This window comes from Callithrix jacchus, chromosome 2, assembly GCF_049354715.1.
Source record: "Callithrix jacchus isolate 240 chromosome 2, calJac240_pri, whole genome shotgun sequence".
Taxonomy (NCBI): domain Eukaryota; kingdom Metazoa; phylum Chordata; class Mammalia; order Primates; family Cebidae; genus Callithrix; species Callithrix jacchus.
The window spans coordinates 24160090-24177798 of NC_133503.1; the positions used below are offsets into that span (position 1 = coordinate 24160090).

General features: G+C 38.0%; 1 protein-coding gene across 3 annotated transcripts in view; it reads right to left on the reverse strand.

Moving 5' to 3' along the window:
- Nucleotides 1-389: 389 nt before the first annotated feature.
- GABRB2 (gamma-aminobutyric acid type A receptor subunit beta2) overlaps nucleotides 390-17709 on the reverse strand; it is a 261265-nt gene continuing 243945 nt past the window's right edge. For all 3 annotated transcript variants that reach the window (XM_035284254.3, XM_035284274.3, XM_035284292.3), the window contains one exon: nucleotides 390-4525. In XM_035284254.3, the coding sequence (XP_035140145.1) occupies nucleotides 4178-4525 (348 nt within the window). In that variant the 3' untranslated portion in view covers nucleotides 390-4177. The remainder of the gene's footprint in view (nucleotides 4526-17709) is intronic.

Genomic DNA, 17709 nt, shown 5'->3' on the forward strand with positions numbered 1-17709 from the left:
ATTACTCTGCTGGGGGCACTGCAGTAACTGTACTTTGTAAAAAATAAATAAAAATTAAGAAAAAAACTAAACAATTATTTGTATCTATTGACTATTCATTTACAGCATGTTTAATTATTTACATATTATAACACATCAATTTAAGCCATAAACAGAATTAGCACATTTCCTTACCATAAAATACAAATGAGAAGTTAAAAATATTTAAGAAATCTGTTTTAATATTTACACACGCTCAGTGAAAGTTATGGTTGCTCACATTATATGTACTCTGTACATTTAGCCAATTGGCATGATTGCTACAGTTTTGAGTACTTAGTATTTCACCGTAACCAACATGGTGGGGTTTAGTTATTTTTTTTTCTTCCTCTTTGGAGGAATTTTTATCATTTTTCATTTTCTTAAGACATTTTTGTTTTTGAATCACCAATGGACAATGTTATTTGTCTCCTTAAAAAAGAGAGCAATAGGACAAGCAATGTGACAACTACTTAACTTCTGATGTTCTGGGGTACAGTACTATTGTCGAGTTAAACTGTGCAATGGTTCATAAAAACTGTAGGCATTGATTTGCTGATAGAGAAATGCTCAGTACCCTGTATTACTTATTTCAATATGTTGACTTTTGGTTGCCAAATTAAAAATACTCATATACTGGTTTAATGAAGGAAACAAAACATATTAGCTTATTCCTTTTGTTTTCCAACATATGAATGCATATATATGTATGTATGTTTATATGGATCTATATATACACATATATACATGTAGATATGTTGTAAGACCTGTTTTTGTTAATGTTGCATTGTGATTTTTGTTGTTGAGCATGAAGGTAATCATTAAACTGGAACACAGTTACCTATAGAAAATGGAAATTGTCTTAGTTGCCAATTTAATGCAGGTCTTGCTTTATATAAACGTGATTCATTTTCCCATTATGCATTCCACTGCTCTTTCTTTATGTGTTGTGCTTTTGCAAGCTGACAGATTTTTTTGTGTGTTCCTAATGCTAGAATGTAAAGTCTTTTGGTTCATAAACCGTTTTTATTATTATTATTTTACTTAGCACTGCTTTTGTAGAAATGAGAAAAGGTCTAGATGGCACTGCTTGAGTCTTTTCCCCTGTTAATAAATTGCAGTAGAAAGAATTTTAACATTCCTTATGCAAACACATGATTATGTTGCATGAGTTTTCAATTCTGAAATGCATTTCATACCTACTAGCAGTCATGTACAATATATATATATACAGATTGAGATCAAAGATTTTCATGTAGACTGTGCATTTTAGAGTCATATTTGTCTGTGAATTTCACAAAGATGAAAAAACACCTTAATTGCTGGCTATCTGGCTGTTTATAATCAAAAGAAAATCTATACATATGTATAAACTGATAGTAATTCCGTATCAGAACTACTGAAACACACCTTTGTGGTCCTTTAGTTTAACAACTGGCTATCAAGCTGACTGATCTTCCTAGACTTATCAGGTCTAGCCCCCACCCCCTCACATTTGATGACTGCATTTCAATTCAATGAAACATATATTTAAGAATAAATTCTACATCTATGGTTATTTCTGGAGAGGATGAGTCAGTTGTTTCTATCTCTGTGGTTACTGAGTGCCAATGTATGCTTTTCACTCTACGGCATCGCTTCTAAGGTCCCATCTTTTCTCCTTTGCCTTGTTTCTTATCGTTGAGAGCAGAAATTAATTCCTGGTTATATGCTTTTGAGGCTCAAGCTGCAAAGATGCTTCTCTTCACTTTGTTCTTGATTGCTCTGTTGACTTCCGTTGACATCTAAAATTTTGTTATAATCATAGATGGCAATATCAAAGATTTTTATGGCTTGTACAGTGGTTGCACATAAGAGGCCCCTTCTACACTTGGGCTCTGAGTTGTCTATAGAAGAGCCTTTTCAGAATGGCATTTTGGAGTTGTTCCCCTGAGTTATCAATATGCTCCTTCCTGATGTTTTTTATTCAAACTTTACCCCCTGGTTACAAGGGGCAGGCACTTTACTTAGTGTGATGCCCCAAAATGATTGCCTAGGAGAAAGTATGTCCCTGAAGAAACATGAGGAATCTTTACTCCGAGCCTACGAGAAGAATCTTGATCAGATTCTGCCCAAAGATTTTACTTAGAGGTGCTCAAGATTATGTAACCAAAATATAAGAGCCAAGCTTTCCTACATTGGTGAAACAAAAATACCATCCCATTTTGGGGCAAATTCAGAAAGCTGAAGGATAAAGATTGTCTTTCTTGGACAGTTGGAATGCAAGGGCAATAGTACTCCATCATATTCCAAGCTGCTGAATCATAAAGGAAATAAAAAATCAAGAAAACATACATTATCCACAGGCGGATACTGGTTACTATGCACAATTAGGGATGTTACTCTAAAAAGAAGAGGTTTCTTTGTTTTTAAAATAGAAATAGCAAAGTCATCTTCCAAGAAAAAATTCAGTCAAATTAAACTTGAAGAAAAATTTAGCAATTTGCTATTTTCTATAAGAAAAGCAATATATAAGCCTCATATTGATGGAAGTATGACATATTAGCTTATTCTCTTTCCTGTCCAACATATGAATGCATATGTCCAATTAGTATGGAAAGAAGCACAATGACATAATTTAAAAGCAGAAAAGAAAACCCATCATGTCTGCCTGGTCAACAGTTATATATTTTTCTGCACTATCAACTGAGGCTCATAACATTTATCGTGTTAATGTGGCTTTGTTGTTATTTTCCACTAGTTTTCATATTTTCCTTGATTAGGCAGATTGCAATATATACAACCAAAGCACTCTTAAGTAAATCAAGCCCAAACTCAATGAACTCACAAATTAACTCTCCTTGTGTTCATACTCCTTGAAGTATTATTTCCTGTGGAAAATAGAACCATGAATTTCATTGCACATACAAAAATATAGTTCACTCAATCTCTCCAAAGCCTTACTTTGCCAGTCTCCTAAAAATATAATCAGAATTTCGGAAGCAAAAAAAGCTGGAGAGGACCATGAATTCTTTAAAGTGATGAACAAATCCTTCTCTTGAAATACCCTATTAAATTCAGAAGTAAAATTATAGGGACAAAAATTGCAAAGACAGCTGACATAGTCTGAGAAAAACAATCTGTTTGCTAGTTTGTGCTCTATATTTGTATATTTGAATGACTCTGAATCTAACCTGAATATCTAATACAATTCTCATTTCTCTAAGTTTTGTATTTCATGGCTATCTTTGATTAAACTATAAAAACCTCTTCAGGTATGCTGTCAAAGCTTGTGATGTTGGAAAAACAACCCCTTTTACTCGCCCTTTGCCACTAGACACAGTAGGTATAGACCAGATTCTGTGTGGAGCTGATAAGGGTCATGCTTGCTTGCTTGCTTGCTTGATTTTTGTTACAATGGTCGTTTCTGATTCTCTGCTCTGTGTTGTTAACTCTTACTTTAGCCACCTAGGAAATAGCTTTTTAGCAAAAATTTCCTTGGCCACCATGCACGATGATGTTCAGAAGTCTCCTCACCTCTAAATGCCAAGATGAAGGACACCATAGTTGATTCTCTGTGCTCAAGCAAAGAGACTGGCCAAATCAGTTTCCTGAGTCTCTGTCTTGATTCCCCTAGCCTGCTCCAATCACATGAGAATCTTTTAGAATCTAGTGGGAATAATCTTCCCTTGACACCATTACCATTTTAATAAGACAGGCATAGACCATCTTCAAGTAACATGTTTGCATGGCATTACAGATAATGTTTCATAAGCACAATGCCATCTCAACAGCATGCCAACCTTAAAAAGGAAGATGGGGAGTATCTGGTTATGACCAAATGACTGACAATGCTATTGAGCCTTCTAAGAATATCTTCCAAATTATTCCCCTCCGAGTAGGCTGCATACTAAACAGACAACATGGAGCACTCAGGCTGTCTTGCCAGCATGTGTACAAATCACTTGCGTTTTAACTGGAAAACCACAAGGACCTTAGTGTATTCATTACTTAGCAGAAGCAACCCAAATGGTATGAAATGGACCACAGGATAGGCCAGCAACTAAGGTATTTTAGCATCACTTTTGTCCTGGATTGATGTGTTTTCCAAGTCCTACATCAGGCTGTACAACTGGTTTGAGGAGGAATCTAGTCCTTGCTTCCAGTGGGAGGCCATGTTTTAGTTCACATAATAAAGCCAATAGACGATGTTGAAGAAGGAAAAAACCACTGGGAAGAATATGCGAGACCACCGATCTATGGCATTCACATCAGTCAAGTCAGGGATGGTGATTTTCAGTTGGGAGGCGCGTCTCCTCAGGCGACTTTTCTTTTGTGCCACATGTCGTTCCAGAGCATTTCGGCCAAAACTATGCCTGGGCAACCCAGCTTTCCGATATTGGATGCTGGAGGCATCATAGGCTAGCATTGTGCTCCTGGGGTCTCCAAGTCCCATCACAGCCTCAGATGTGGCCATTTCATTTTTTATCTCGAGAGTGCTCAGTAAGATGTTCTCATGGGGGTCCATCTGCAAGGGAGAAGAATCAAAAAGACAATCAGAACAATGAAGCTTTACAGGTGCTTACTAGGCAAGGCACTATGATCAGCACTTAAGGGATTTATAATAGTGGTAAAGAGAGCTACCTTTGAGATTACATTACCAGAGTCTGAATTGAGACTCTACCCCTAAAGCAATTTGAGGTTCAGTTTCCCCATTTATTAAATGATATAATAATCCAACCCTAGAGGATTGCTGTAATGATGTAATTACATAATAGACTGTTGCTAGTATCATTTTCATTAGTTCTACTTAGGGCGTGCAGAGAAATCGAAGGCATGGCACCCTTTTGAAGAATTTATAGTCTTGATATGAACACATAAAAATTAAACTGTGCTAGGCATTGAACAGTGTTAGGACATTAATTACTGAATTGTGCTCACAATAGTAGCCTAATTATAGATGAATTAATAACAAAACTAGAACTAAAAATAGTGGGTAACTATCAAGTACTTGCCCATTTATGTCAGGCATTTTTTGGGTACAATTTCATCTAATTGATGTTTCTTAAAATCTCCAGTTATGAGATGTCACCTTAAATTTGCAATGTCAATATAAATAGGATAAAGAAATAGTGTGAAGAATACAAATGCAGGACACATGTGACTTGCCAAAGTAACCACAGTATTCAGAATAATGAGAAATTCAAAAACAGGAGCCTAACAGCCAGATCCACTGTTGTTGGGGAGGAATGAGAAGAGGAAAGGGAAGAAGGTAGGATTAGAGAGGAAGCAACCAGCCTGCAGCTGACTGTGCTCAATTGGATTCTGGGCCTCAGGAGTACAATTAGTTGGCTATGCAGATAGTCAAAGCATCTCTCTTGGGTAATTACTTCTTACAAAGCTAAAAGCAAAGGATAAATAGATATCATGATTCCCAAACATTAAATTGTGACATAATGTTCTTTCTTGTGTTAAGAAGAGAAGATTTGTATGCCTTATTTTAAAGAGGCCTCAACTGCTACAGATAATAAAACCTAGATGGAACAAGTTTTTATTAATAAGAAAGCATATTTATTTTGGTGGAGAATCAAGATATAACAATTACCAGTAAAATTTCTGAAATTATAAGGAAAAAATGGTCAATGATAGGTTCTGTTGATATATGGAAACAAGGCATATAACCAAACATTTAACTGGAAGAAACAATGCTCTGAACTTCATGAATTATGCAAAAGGCAAAAAAGAATGTTGCTAAGATTATATATTAACAATTAAGTTTCAACTGTGGTTTAATGTTTATGTATTATAAATTCAAATCTAAAATCTTTTGAGGAATAGAAACTATAAAATATGCTGACATAATAATTGACCAATTAATCTCTGCCTACTGATCAGACATTCTGTATGTTTGCTTTATATTATCATTGTGCTTAGAGGAAATACTAAACCAATATATTATTAAAATTATTTGTAAAAGTTATATGATTTGGAAACAAAATTGAATAAATGCTATAAAAGCTCTGCCAAGGAAGGACCAGGTAATGGCTTTAAGTGGGGGCTCCCTTGACCTAGAAAAGAAAGCATTGAAAGGTTTAAGTACCAGTGCTTCACAGCAACTGTTTCACTGAATGCTCACGACATCTCTTGGAAATGGCATTTAGTTCCCCAATGTTATAGGTGAGGGCCTTCACCAAATTTCTCAAAGCCCCATAGTTGCTACATGGTGGAGCTGGAATTCAAACCTTGGCCATTAGAATACAAATGCTGGGAGTGGGGAGTCCTTTCTAACACTTATAGAAAGTAAACCTTTTGGAAATGGGACACCTATCCTTCACTGTTATTTCAACAGTATGCTCATTTTCTGTTCTTCTCTAGGTTGTGAATTGTTCCTTTAATTACCTAGAAAATAACTCAATTTGCAAAATTTCTTTGTCCACTATGCATGATGTTGTTCATTAGTTTCCCTTCTTTAACTACCAGGATATTTGCTTTTCTATTGAGCAATTACAATAAGAAGGGTTATCAGTTGATACCAGAACTGGCTGAGTTCAAACTCTAAAATAGAAATAACAATTATAATAAAAACTGCTGGTAGTTTTTACTACCAAGGGAAACTTGCTTAAAGCTGAAAACAATTTATTTTTGAGTAATTTATTTAATTTTACTGGGTTTCTGTTTCATTATCCAAATTCAAGGATTAAATTAGGTAATTCATAAAGTTCTATTCGTTACTGCTTTTTCATTCATAAATTTGAAAAAAATTGATTGAACATCAGTGGGTATTTGGCACTGTGCCAAGTATCAGAGATAACAGTGGTGAGAAAGACAGAATTGTTGCTGCATCCTAGTGGGAGTAACAGTCTCCAGAAAGAACACTGGGGTTGGAGTCAGAGTCAGAAGAATGTAGTTCTGGCTCTTTGATTTGTTATTTTTGACCTGGAAAAATTACCTAATTCTTTGAATCTAGGTTTCTTCTGTGGACTAAGAAGAGTAGGATTTGGGAAGACAAACTACAATAAAATATGTGCAGAAAACCTTGGAAAACTCAAGCGCCAGGAAAAGGTGATTATTATGACACGCTATAGATGAAGTTTACTTACTTACTTACTTACTTACTGATTCCACTGACATGGCCCCAGACAACAAATAATTATACCTACAAGAAAATTAAGTATGTTGCCCTTGTGGTGTACAGGTATGAGTGATGATGTAGGTAAAAGTCATCTCAGCCTTACTGGAGCTCTTGCAAGCTGAAGTAGGAGGGTGGTGGGGTGGGGAAGGTGAGGTGTATGGAACACCTGTATTAATTTATGAAGTGTTGCTACTCCTCAGTGTCTCTTATATCATTAGAATACTTCACCCTTAAAACACAATTGCTTTTTTTATTATTATACTTTAAGTTCTGGGATATATGTGCAGAATGTGCAGGTTTGTTACATAGATATACATGTGCCATGGTGGTTTGCTGCACCCATCAACCCATCATCTACATTAGGTATTTCTCCTTATGCTATCCCTCCCCTAGGCCCCCACCTTGCTATCCCTTCCCTAGTCCCTCAGCCCCTGATAGGCCCCAGTGTGTGATGTTCCCCTCCCTGTGTCCATGTGTTGTCATTGCTCAACTACCACTTATGAGTGAGAACAGACAGTGTTTGGTTTTCTGTTCCTGTGTTAGTTTGCGGAGAATGATGGTTTCCTGCTTCATCCATGTCCCTGCAAAGGACACGAACTCCTCCTTTTTTAAGGCTGCATAGTATTCCATGGTGTATATGTGCCACATTTTCTTTATCCAGTCTATCATTGGTGGGCATTTGGGTTGGTTCCAAGTCTTTGCTATTGTGACTAGTGCTGCAGTAAACATACATGTGCATGTGTCTTTATAGTAGAATGATTTATAATCCTTTTGGCATATACCCAGTAATGGGATTGCTGGGTCAAATGGTATTTCTGGTTCTAGATCCTTGAGGAATCTCCACACTATCTTCCACAATGGCTGAACTAATTTACACTCCCACCAACAGTGTAAAAGTGTTTCTATTTCTCCACATCCTCTCTAGCATCTCTTGTTTCCTGACTTTTTAATGATTGCTATTCTAACTGGCAGGAGATGGTATGTCATTGTGGTTTTAATTTGTATTTCTTTAATGACCGGAGATGATACGCATTTTTCATGTTTTTTTGCCACATAAACGTCTTCTTTTGAGAAGTATCTATTCATATCTTTCACCCACTTTTTGATAGCGTTGCTTTTTTCTTGTAAATTAAACTTCCTTATAGTTTCTGAATATTAGCCCTTTATCAGATGGATAGATTGCAAAAATTTTCTCCCATTGTGTATGTTGCCTGTTCACTCTGATGATAGTTTCTTTTGCTGTGCAGAAGCTCTTAAGTTTAATTAGATCCCATTTGTCAATTTTGGCTTTTGTTGCCATTGTTTTTGGTGTTTTAGCCATGAAGTCTTTGCCCGTGCCCATATCATTTACTTTATTTCTGTCTTCCCCACCATACTACACTTCTTGATGAAGAGAGACACAAAACTTTTCTCACTCATTATTGCAACCCCAAACATCTGGCATGGCACCTGGCACATAGCAGATGCTCAATGAGTAAATATTTAATTAATGGAATTAATTTTGCAAACTCTTAGTAACTCACTTCACCTCTTTGTGAGTCATCAATAAGATGGATTTAACTTTGCAACACCAGCCTAAGGACTGGAACTTCTGAGACCACCTCTTGAGTTCCTTCCCTGCTCTAAGGCTTCTGTCTTTATTTATACAGGTCTCTTGCTAGAGCAGCATGCTCAAGTACCCGAGATCTGTAAACTGTATTTCCCACAGTGCTACTTCCATATAAGATGTCCCTTTTTCACCCTAGAGAAAGGCGCTTGGTGAGTACAACTAGAAGCCAGAACTAACTGTTTTACATATTGACATCTTTCAGTTATCCCAGTATCCCTTTGGGGCACACACTGATCTCATATTTGGAAAATAAGACATAGAGAGGTTAAGAAACTTAATACAAGTTTTCATACTGAATAGGTGACAGAGCAAGAATGAGAATCAGCTATTTTTATAGTTTCTTATGTTGAGGCATAGCAGCCACCCAGATAATCCCAGCAGCATTCCATGGCTCATAAAAGATGGCACTCTCAGAGCATGGTAGGGGCAGTCAACTAGAAGGGCATGGAAGGCTTGCAAAAGTTTCCTTAATGAGGGGTGGATAAGAGTGTCTAGAGTTAAATATGTCACTAAATTTCTGAGTCCAGATAACTGCAGCACTAGCAAGTAAAGAGAATAGACATCTGTACTTGGCCTGCTCATCAAACACCACTCACTCCCCTTTCTGTCTGGGAAATCACCACTTCCCCATTTTCAGTTTTTGTGTCTCTGCTGTGGGTGTAAGCCCATCAGAGCCATTCTGACACCATGATTGACTCAGTGGTGGGTACATGACCTTTTCTGAGCTATTTGGCATGCCATGAGCCTTCAGGTCAGAATACCAGAGTAAAGACTCTCAAATTTTCTCCTTAGATCTACACCTGGAAGTGAGTGGCCCCAGATCAACAGAATCTGCTGAGATGGTTCAACTGTAAGAGGAGATCCCAATTTAGAAAGAAGCCAACACTAAAATATAGAATCTATTACCTAATGGTGCCTTGTGTGTGTATCTGGACATACCTGACTTGCTGATACTAAGCAAGATAGTTTGTTATCTTCCTTCCTTCCCCTTTCACTTCCTCGTTTCCTCTCTCCCTCTTCTTCCTCTTCCTCTTCCTTTTTATTCCTTTCTCACCTGCTCCCTTCTCTCTTCCTTTCTTAAGCCAGTATTACTTAAGTTTTCTGTTATTTGAGTTCCAAAGAATCATAAAGAGATACAATTCACCTCATTTAAAGATCTCAACAACTTTATAAGACAGTATAGCCAGAGCAGGACAGAAATTAGAGGCATTTAATTTATAATAAAAATTTGCAAAACTCAAAGTTTATTATAACTGGGAAAATCTAGTTAGAGATTTTATACATAGTGTAATATATATATATATAATACCATCTTCAGTATGCAGAATAGAATTGGATATCAATATTTTAAGCTGGGACCTAGAGAACATAGCTGACGCTAAATTTTAGTGGCTGACTGCTAAACTGGCTTCATTTCCCTTTCTTTCCCTTGTCTTGTTTATTATTCTTCTTTTCACTTCAAAAGGTGTGAGCTGTGTTGGGAGCAAAATTACAAGGTCAAAAGCAAAGTTATAGGAGATTGACAGGGCCTTTTACATGTGTTTTAAAGGGTAAAAGTGGAAAGCCTGCAGGTAAACTACCCATAAGTTTATTGAATTTTAATCTCTTTTACTCTTTATATAAAAAAATGACTTTACAAATCTGGATGTTAAATTCAATAGCAATTTTCATTCCTTTTTCCCCTTTGAAATATCTGTTTTCATAAGGTACTTTGTAATTTTTTTTTTGGAAGCCTACTACACCATAGCAGAACAAGAGCAGGACAGGATAGATTCCTATTTGACAGGTCAGGAAACTGATGCTCAGAAAAATAAACAGAATTACTTGAAATCTTACAACAAATAAGTCATAGGACAGTATAACAATTCTGGGTTATTGACGTTTATCTTAATGCAATAATATTCCATGCTGCCTCCAGGCTGTCTTAAAATCAACCAGGGAAGCCTGACTCAAGCAGTGGTTGGGTGAGTGATAGTCTATTTCAGTGGTTCCCAAGCTTGAATGCATATTAGAATACTCTGTAGGCCTCGTTAAAACAAGTCAGGTCTCCACTCCCAGGATTCCCAAGTCAGTAAATCTGGAATGAATCTTAGTAATTTGCATTTCTTTTCTTTTTTTTTTTTTTTTTTGAGACAGTATTGCTCTTGTTACCCAGGCTGGAGTGCAATGGCGTGATCTCGGCTCACCGCAACCTCCGCCTCCTGGGTTCAGGCAATTCTCCTGCCTCAGCCTCCTGAGTAGCTAGGATTACAGGCACACACCACCATGCCCAGCTAATTTTTTTTTGTTTTTAGTAGAGACAGGGTTTCACCATGTTGACCAGGATGATCTCGATCTCTTGACCTCGTGATCCACCTGCCTCGGCGTCCCAAAGTGCTGGGATTACAGGCTTGAGTCACCGTGTCCAGCCCAGTAATTTGCATTTCTAACAAGTTCTCAAGTGACGCTGAGATGCTGGCTTGGTGTCCACACTTGGAAAACTGCTAGTCTATTGGACAGCATGGTTTCAAATAAAGGAGCAGCAGAGGCCGGAGAAGTAATACCCAAGCTGGAGACTGACCACAGTCCACACCGCCAAGCTGAAAAGCAGCTTTTATATTCAGAGAACAACACATTTAGCTTCCATTTATTGAGTATTTACTGGAGGCAGGCATTGTATTAAAGGCTCCACACAACTGTCCTATTTAATGTTGATCTTGACAACCCTATAAACAGGATGATTAAGACTCCAATTCTAAAAATGAGGAGATTGAAAATTAGGGAGAGTTAACAATTTGCCCAGAGTTACACAGTAAGTAATGGAGCTGGCATTTAACTTGTTTGTTCCAAGGTTACTGCTCCCAATTACCAAACTATACAACTGCATTCTCAAGACTTTCCTCAGTTTCGAATTCGGTCTTGGTGTGCCTTCTCTGTACCAGGCTATATTTAGGGGACATAGTTTTAGCAAATGGAGGGCATAGTAGTTGTCACATGAATTTAGCTGATCCTTAAAATCAAGTTTCCACACTAGCCCTTTTAGATTTGCCCAGATGGATTTCCTAATTATCATTCTCTTCACTTGAGCAGTGGAGACGTAAGAGAAATCACTAAACTTTTTTTTGTTTTTTTTTTATGAGGACATTAATGAGAGACAATTTCCCTTTAACCAATCAGAAGGACCATGTGACAATCTCTGTTGCCCTGGAAACATAGAAAAATATTTATCAAATTTTTCTGTCTTGGCATTTTTGCCTATTCAAGGGGCCATGAGAATTTTGCTGATAGTAGTTGAAACAAGAGAGAGGAGGAAGCAAAAGTAAATGAAGGGAGGGGAGGAAGAGGTAGACTGGCAAATAAACTGTTGTTCTCTGCAAATAAATTGCCTTTACAAGGAGCTATGCTGCAGGCCTTGATTCAGTACAAGAGTCTCTACTATTTGCTTTCTAGTCTGGCTTTAACTCCCAATCCATTCCTGACAAGGTTTTTTGAAGAGGCTCTATTAAGCACGCCAATGCCAACAAAGAAGTCTCCTGTTTCCCATTCAACTATCTATTCTGGAAATCATGCTTTATCTGGAGTTATTGTGCTTATCAATCAAGAATCAAATGCTGAAATTTTGAGAAACTGACTGATTTATTTGCACTAACATTCCAGGGCCTTCTCCAAATGATCCTCTGTGAATGAGGACATTATGTATATCAACTGAATCAGCTGTTCTGTTGGTTAGAAAAATGGACTTCCCTGTTGACTTGAATTATTTTCCAGACTGACCCATGTGATGATGGTTCTAACAACCATCATGTTAAATGTTTTGGATTAAGTTTTCTTTCCCCTCTTGTGTCTATGCTTGGTTAATAAGAGTTACATTTTGCTTAAAATATATTGTATTAAACCCTGAAGGGCGGGACTTATTCTTGTATAATAATCAGTTAATTCCAATTTTGGTTTAGGCATGCTGCTTCGCTTCCTGCCACTTTCTTCTTGGTAATAACATCCTCTGGAGAGATGTCCTTGTGACAGTCTATAGTCATATACAGAAAAACAACTCAAATCCCTCAATAACCTAACAACATCACATGCTTACCTTGTGAAGGGGAAGTGGGACTACCTGAAATCCAAGTTCACCAGTCATACCATCCAGAGAAGAGTGATAAATTGTAAAAATCTAAGAAATCCTAACTGTGACATTTCTAATTACTGTGACTTGTGTGTGGGTGGGAGACAATGTTTTATCTTCCATGAAATGGCACTGTGACCCGAGTGACTTGAAATGCTTAGGCAATGGACTGTTAATCCCCTGGGAATAGCCAACGCATTCTTTCTAAAAGAACAGCACTCTGAGACTACCTACCATGCACTTAGTGTTTTAAGAGGTCAAAGAAAGTTCACTCAATCAGAATTTGAAATGGAAATTCTAAGAGAGCGAGGGAAGGTCAACATCTTTGACTCCCCAATCTCTGTGCTGAAGAGAATGGAGGATTAGCAATAAAAATCGGGAGTTCAAAACTGGAAAGTAAACAGGAAATACTGCTAAAATATCCAGATAGTTTCATGAGAGTAACTGGACTACAAAACAAAAGCCCTTCTGAAGGACACTGAAACTCCAAACTTTAAATATTATGGTGGCCAGAATCACATCTTAGTCTAAGGGTTTAGCCTACAAGCTGCTGCATCAAAGTCCTTTTTGATTTAATTTATTTAAAACTTGCCTTCCAGTTTCATTTAATGTACAATTACTAACTGCCTTTAAAACTCGTATGGTATGATGGAGGAATGAAGGTTAAGAAAAATTTGTCTGGCAAAAAATCCCATAGTCTTGTAGCCTCCTTGCTGTGATCTTGATCCAGTGCTAGTATTTCTTTTCACCACTGTGTAGGCCTTGCTGTGGCAACTTCCATAGTTGCATTAGAAATTCTTCAGGAGCCTGCCTAAATTTTTGTGGCGTGGTGTTTTCCATTCCTTTTACTCTCACCCCATCGAATTCATTTCTCTTGGAAAATGGTCCCTTTCTACATATGTGTTAATTTATGTGGAATTCATGAAGAATGGTAAATAAACTATAGAGCACTGATTTTTTTTTAAAAGAATAATATTGAGGAGCCAGGTGCAGTGGCTCACATCTATAATCCCAGCACTTTGGGAGGTTGAGGCGGGCGGATCATGAGGTCGGGAGTTTGAGACCAGCCTGGCCAACATAGTGAAACCACATCTCTAAAAATAAAAAAATAAAAAAAAAATTAAAGAAAAAAGAATAAGAATGTTTAGACTGAGATAGAAGGATTAATTTTTGGGGAGAGAAGAATATATTCAAATTGTTACATTTAATATTATTAAAGCACATTTAATAAAAGGAATGATAAATTGAATAATTTTTTTTAGAAGGCTAGAATTATTTCTGGGTGCTTCTTATTATAAAGTACTGGCTATTAGTTTCAATTAAGGTTGAAAGTAGGCATTTATCTTCATTGTATGGGGAAAAAGATTGAGATCAGATTGTAAACATCTGAAGAAGGAAAAAGGAAAGAAAATTATATGCTATATCAATTTTAATAGACATTCCTTTCATTCAAAGAAGGCACTGGCTTCAAATTATTATGAACCCTCAGGAAGTGCAGAATGAAGTTCGGTTTTGCAATGAGCTTACATAAGCCTCAAATCCTATTTTTGACAAGTTTCAGGGAGGTATGTATGAGAATCTGCCTACCCAATCCTGATAACTCAAAGAAGTTTTAACACCTAGGAGCTTACATCCTGACAGGTGAAGGCTTGCTCTAGTTTAATTTTCATCTAGCTTATTGACTCAACAATATCCCAACCTGGAGGGAGACAGTTGGTCTAAGCTTTTCATTAGCTTGTTCACACAACTCAAAAGCATTATGGATGATGACTTGCTAAAGACTTTTGTACACATCATCTAACTAGTAATTCATAGTATCCCAATCCATTTTTAAATAACACCACAGAGGACATTTGTTTTGGTTTCTTTCCACAAGACTGGAGACATTCCAGTCAGTCAACCATTTCTAAAGCGCAGGAGTAAAGGCAGTGGGGAGAGCCAAACATTAGGAGACAAGGAGCTAGGTTGTTTTCCGCTGGGATTATACGTATTGTCAAGGATGGTGACAGTGCACATCACTAAGAGGAAAAAGGGGTGGCTGACAGCCATACTCCTTTCCCCTTTATAAACCTCCAAAATCTATGACAGTGAGTAATGAATGTGGAAGTGGATCATGTTACGTTTCAAGATTTACTGACAGGTCATGACTGACTTAAAGGTTGTCATCCAAATCTTCCCAGGTCATTGGGAGACTCATGGTTCTCTCTTCTTCATTGGTTTTGAAACTGACATCAGTCTTGTCACATAAAGTAATGAGAATGGGGTTGGACATACAAAATCAGTCATTGCTTCAGTTCTGGGCAAGAGGGAAATTATAACCTGCGTCTAGTTTTCTGTTGGAAGAGAGAAGCCAAGGTTTGGTTTCTGTCCTCCTGAGGTGAGGCATTAATATTTGAATCCATCTAAAAATCTGACAACTCCTTCTCCCTGGAAGATATTGACTTAAAAAGAGAATTTCTAAGTTCAGAGACTTCAAAAACCACATCTAGACTATAAAAAGTGCTACTCAGATGTATCAGAGATATTTTTTCCATATATTCCTACTCCTACCTCCTCTTGTTTTTTATTTATTTGGCCAAGAAGCCAGAAAACTGACCTAATGCAAACCTTATGGGCAGGACTCCCAGTGAACATAGAACAAAAGGTTAACAGAGAAGCAACAGCCTTCTTTTTCATAGGCGTGGGGAAACACAGCCAGTGGACTTTGCTTGTATAGATTCCGAGTTACATTTGGTTCTTGAATAGCACGGGGCATGAGCGTAGTGCCAAAATAGATCTCTTAACAGAGATGAGTTGGATGGGGAGGATACATGGAATCACATGGATTACTAAATCCCGTGAGAAAAAGTTTTGACAGACGTTTAATACTCAGCTAGCATTGGATCTAGTAGCTGTGCTTAAAAAAAATTAGAAGCACTGAGGGGAACTGACTCAGCACTAATTAATAAAACATGATATCGTCAAAATAACTCAGTGTACACTGGTAAGCCTGTGCTCCCTGTGTACAGCAAAGGCAAAATAACCAATGCTAAGGGCAGTGTGATTATGGAACAAATGCCTTTATAACAAATATGTATGGCAAATGACAAATTACAAAAAGCATTTATAAGCTGAAGTCATTTTTGTTTGGTAGAAAGTCCCGCCATCTTTCCCCCAGGTTTCTTGCCCCCACCCTCCCCCCAGGCTTCCTGCTGCCCTGAGAAAAGCCCGCCAAGCCTGCTCTGTTCTGCCCAGCAACAACAAGCAGCCAATCATCGCAGCAGGAAAGCCCGCCAAGCCTCGGCGTATCCTGAACCGACACTTAACCCTCTGAGCCACCTCAGCAGTCTGCCCAGAGACGGACAGCCTATCCTAAGCTCCTACGACACTCCGCCAGCCCTGTGTCCACGCCCCGTCCACCCCCCTATAAAACCCTCCTACCCCAGCTGCGCAGTCGCAGCCAGCCCCCGATCTCCTTCCTTTTCTGGCCTGCCCGCTGGTCCCAATAAACCTGAACTCGGCTTCCAACTCTTGAGCTGTTATTTGGGGTCGGGTACCAGGCAGGGGTCTACAAGGGGGTCGCACAATTTTCTTACTACTGCATGGTTGATATTAAATAATATGCAGCTGTTTGACTAGAACCAGGGGATTTCTAAGATTTGCTTCATCATATAATTAAGAGGAGGAGGATCCTTCTTTCTCCTTCCTGACCACTACACAGCTCCCATCTTTCAGATCTCATTTCAAATTCTCTTTCCATGAGGGAGTCTTTCCTGATCTTCCCTTATCTGATCAGGTGCCCTGTTATAGCAATGTAGGCACTTCCTTCACTGCTCTTATTTCCATTTATAATTATATGTTACTTCTAAAGGCATTTGTTTAAGCTATGTCTTCACATTTGAATGTGGTCACTGTGAGGGCAAGGCGCATGCTTGATAAGGACTCAATAAATATCTGCTGAAATAAAAGGTAATAATACCATTAGCCAATATTTAGTGGACATGCACACTATATTCCAGGCACCTGTTAAAAGCACTCTATATGTGCCTACATTCCTCATCACAATCCTTTGCAGTAGGTACACGAACTAACCCTCATAGCATCAATGAACAAACAGATTCTGAAAGATTAAATTACTTGCTAAAAGTAGCACAAGGAGTGGAGATCTAAGATTTGTACTAAGTGATTTTGAGAACTCACCTTTAAGACTAATGCTACACTGCCTCCTTGGACTTTATATGTCATCTTAAAAGAAAGAAATTTCCTATTGTTTCCAGGTAAAGACCTTTAGGGAGTATAAACAAACACAGAGGACAGAAGCAGTGGACAAAACAGAGATCCTGGTCTGAGCACAGAAGGGTGGAGAATAAAGGTGACCTTGGGCCTTCATAAGGGTAGCATCAGAGGGAACACAGAGCTGTGGGGCCTATGCATAGTAAGAGGAAGTTAGAGGAGGCCCTTACGTTTGCATCTGCACAACAATTCAAGGCATCTTATCTTTTCCCTCTGGACACATTCTGACTTCACAACTTTACAACCCTTTAACTTTACAACTTTCTGACTATACATTTTAGGAAGAGCTACTGAAATGAGAGGGTTCCATGTTAGAACACTCATTCCTCTGGACTGCACAAACTCTTACAATGACCCTGTAAAAATTCACATTCTTTTTGCTGAAGCAGTAGTAACACACTTAAGAATATGAGCATTGAAGCTGGGCTGCTCAGGCTAAATGCTGACTGGGTGAAAGTCAAGGTCACAAAACTGTGAACTTGGGTGAGATATTTAACCTTTCCAAGCTGCAGTTTCCTCAATTCCTCAAACAAGAACAGACACATATACCAATGGAGCAGAATAGGGGACCCAGAAATAAGACCACGCACCTACAGCTAT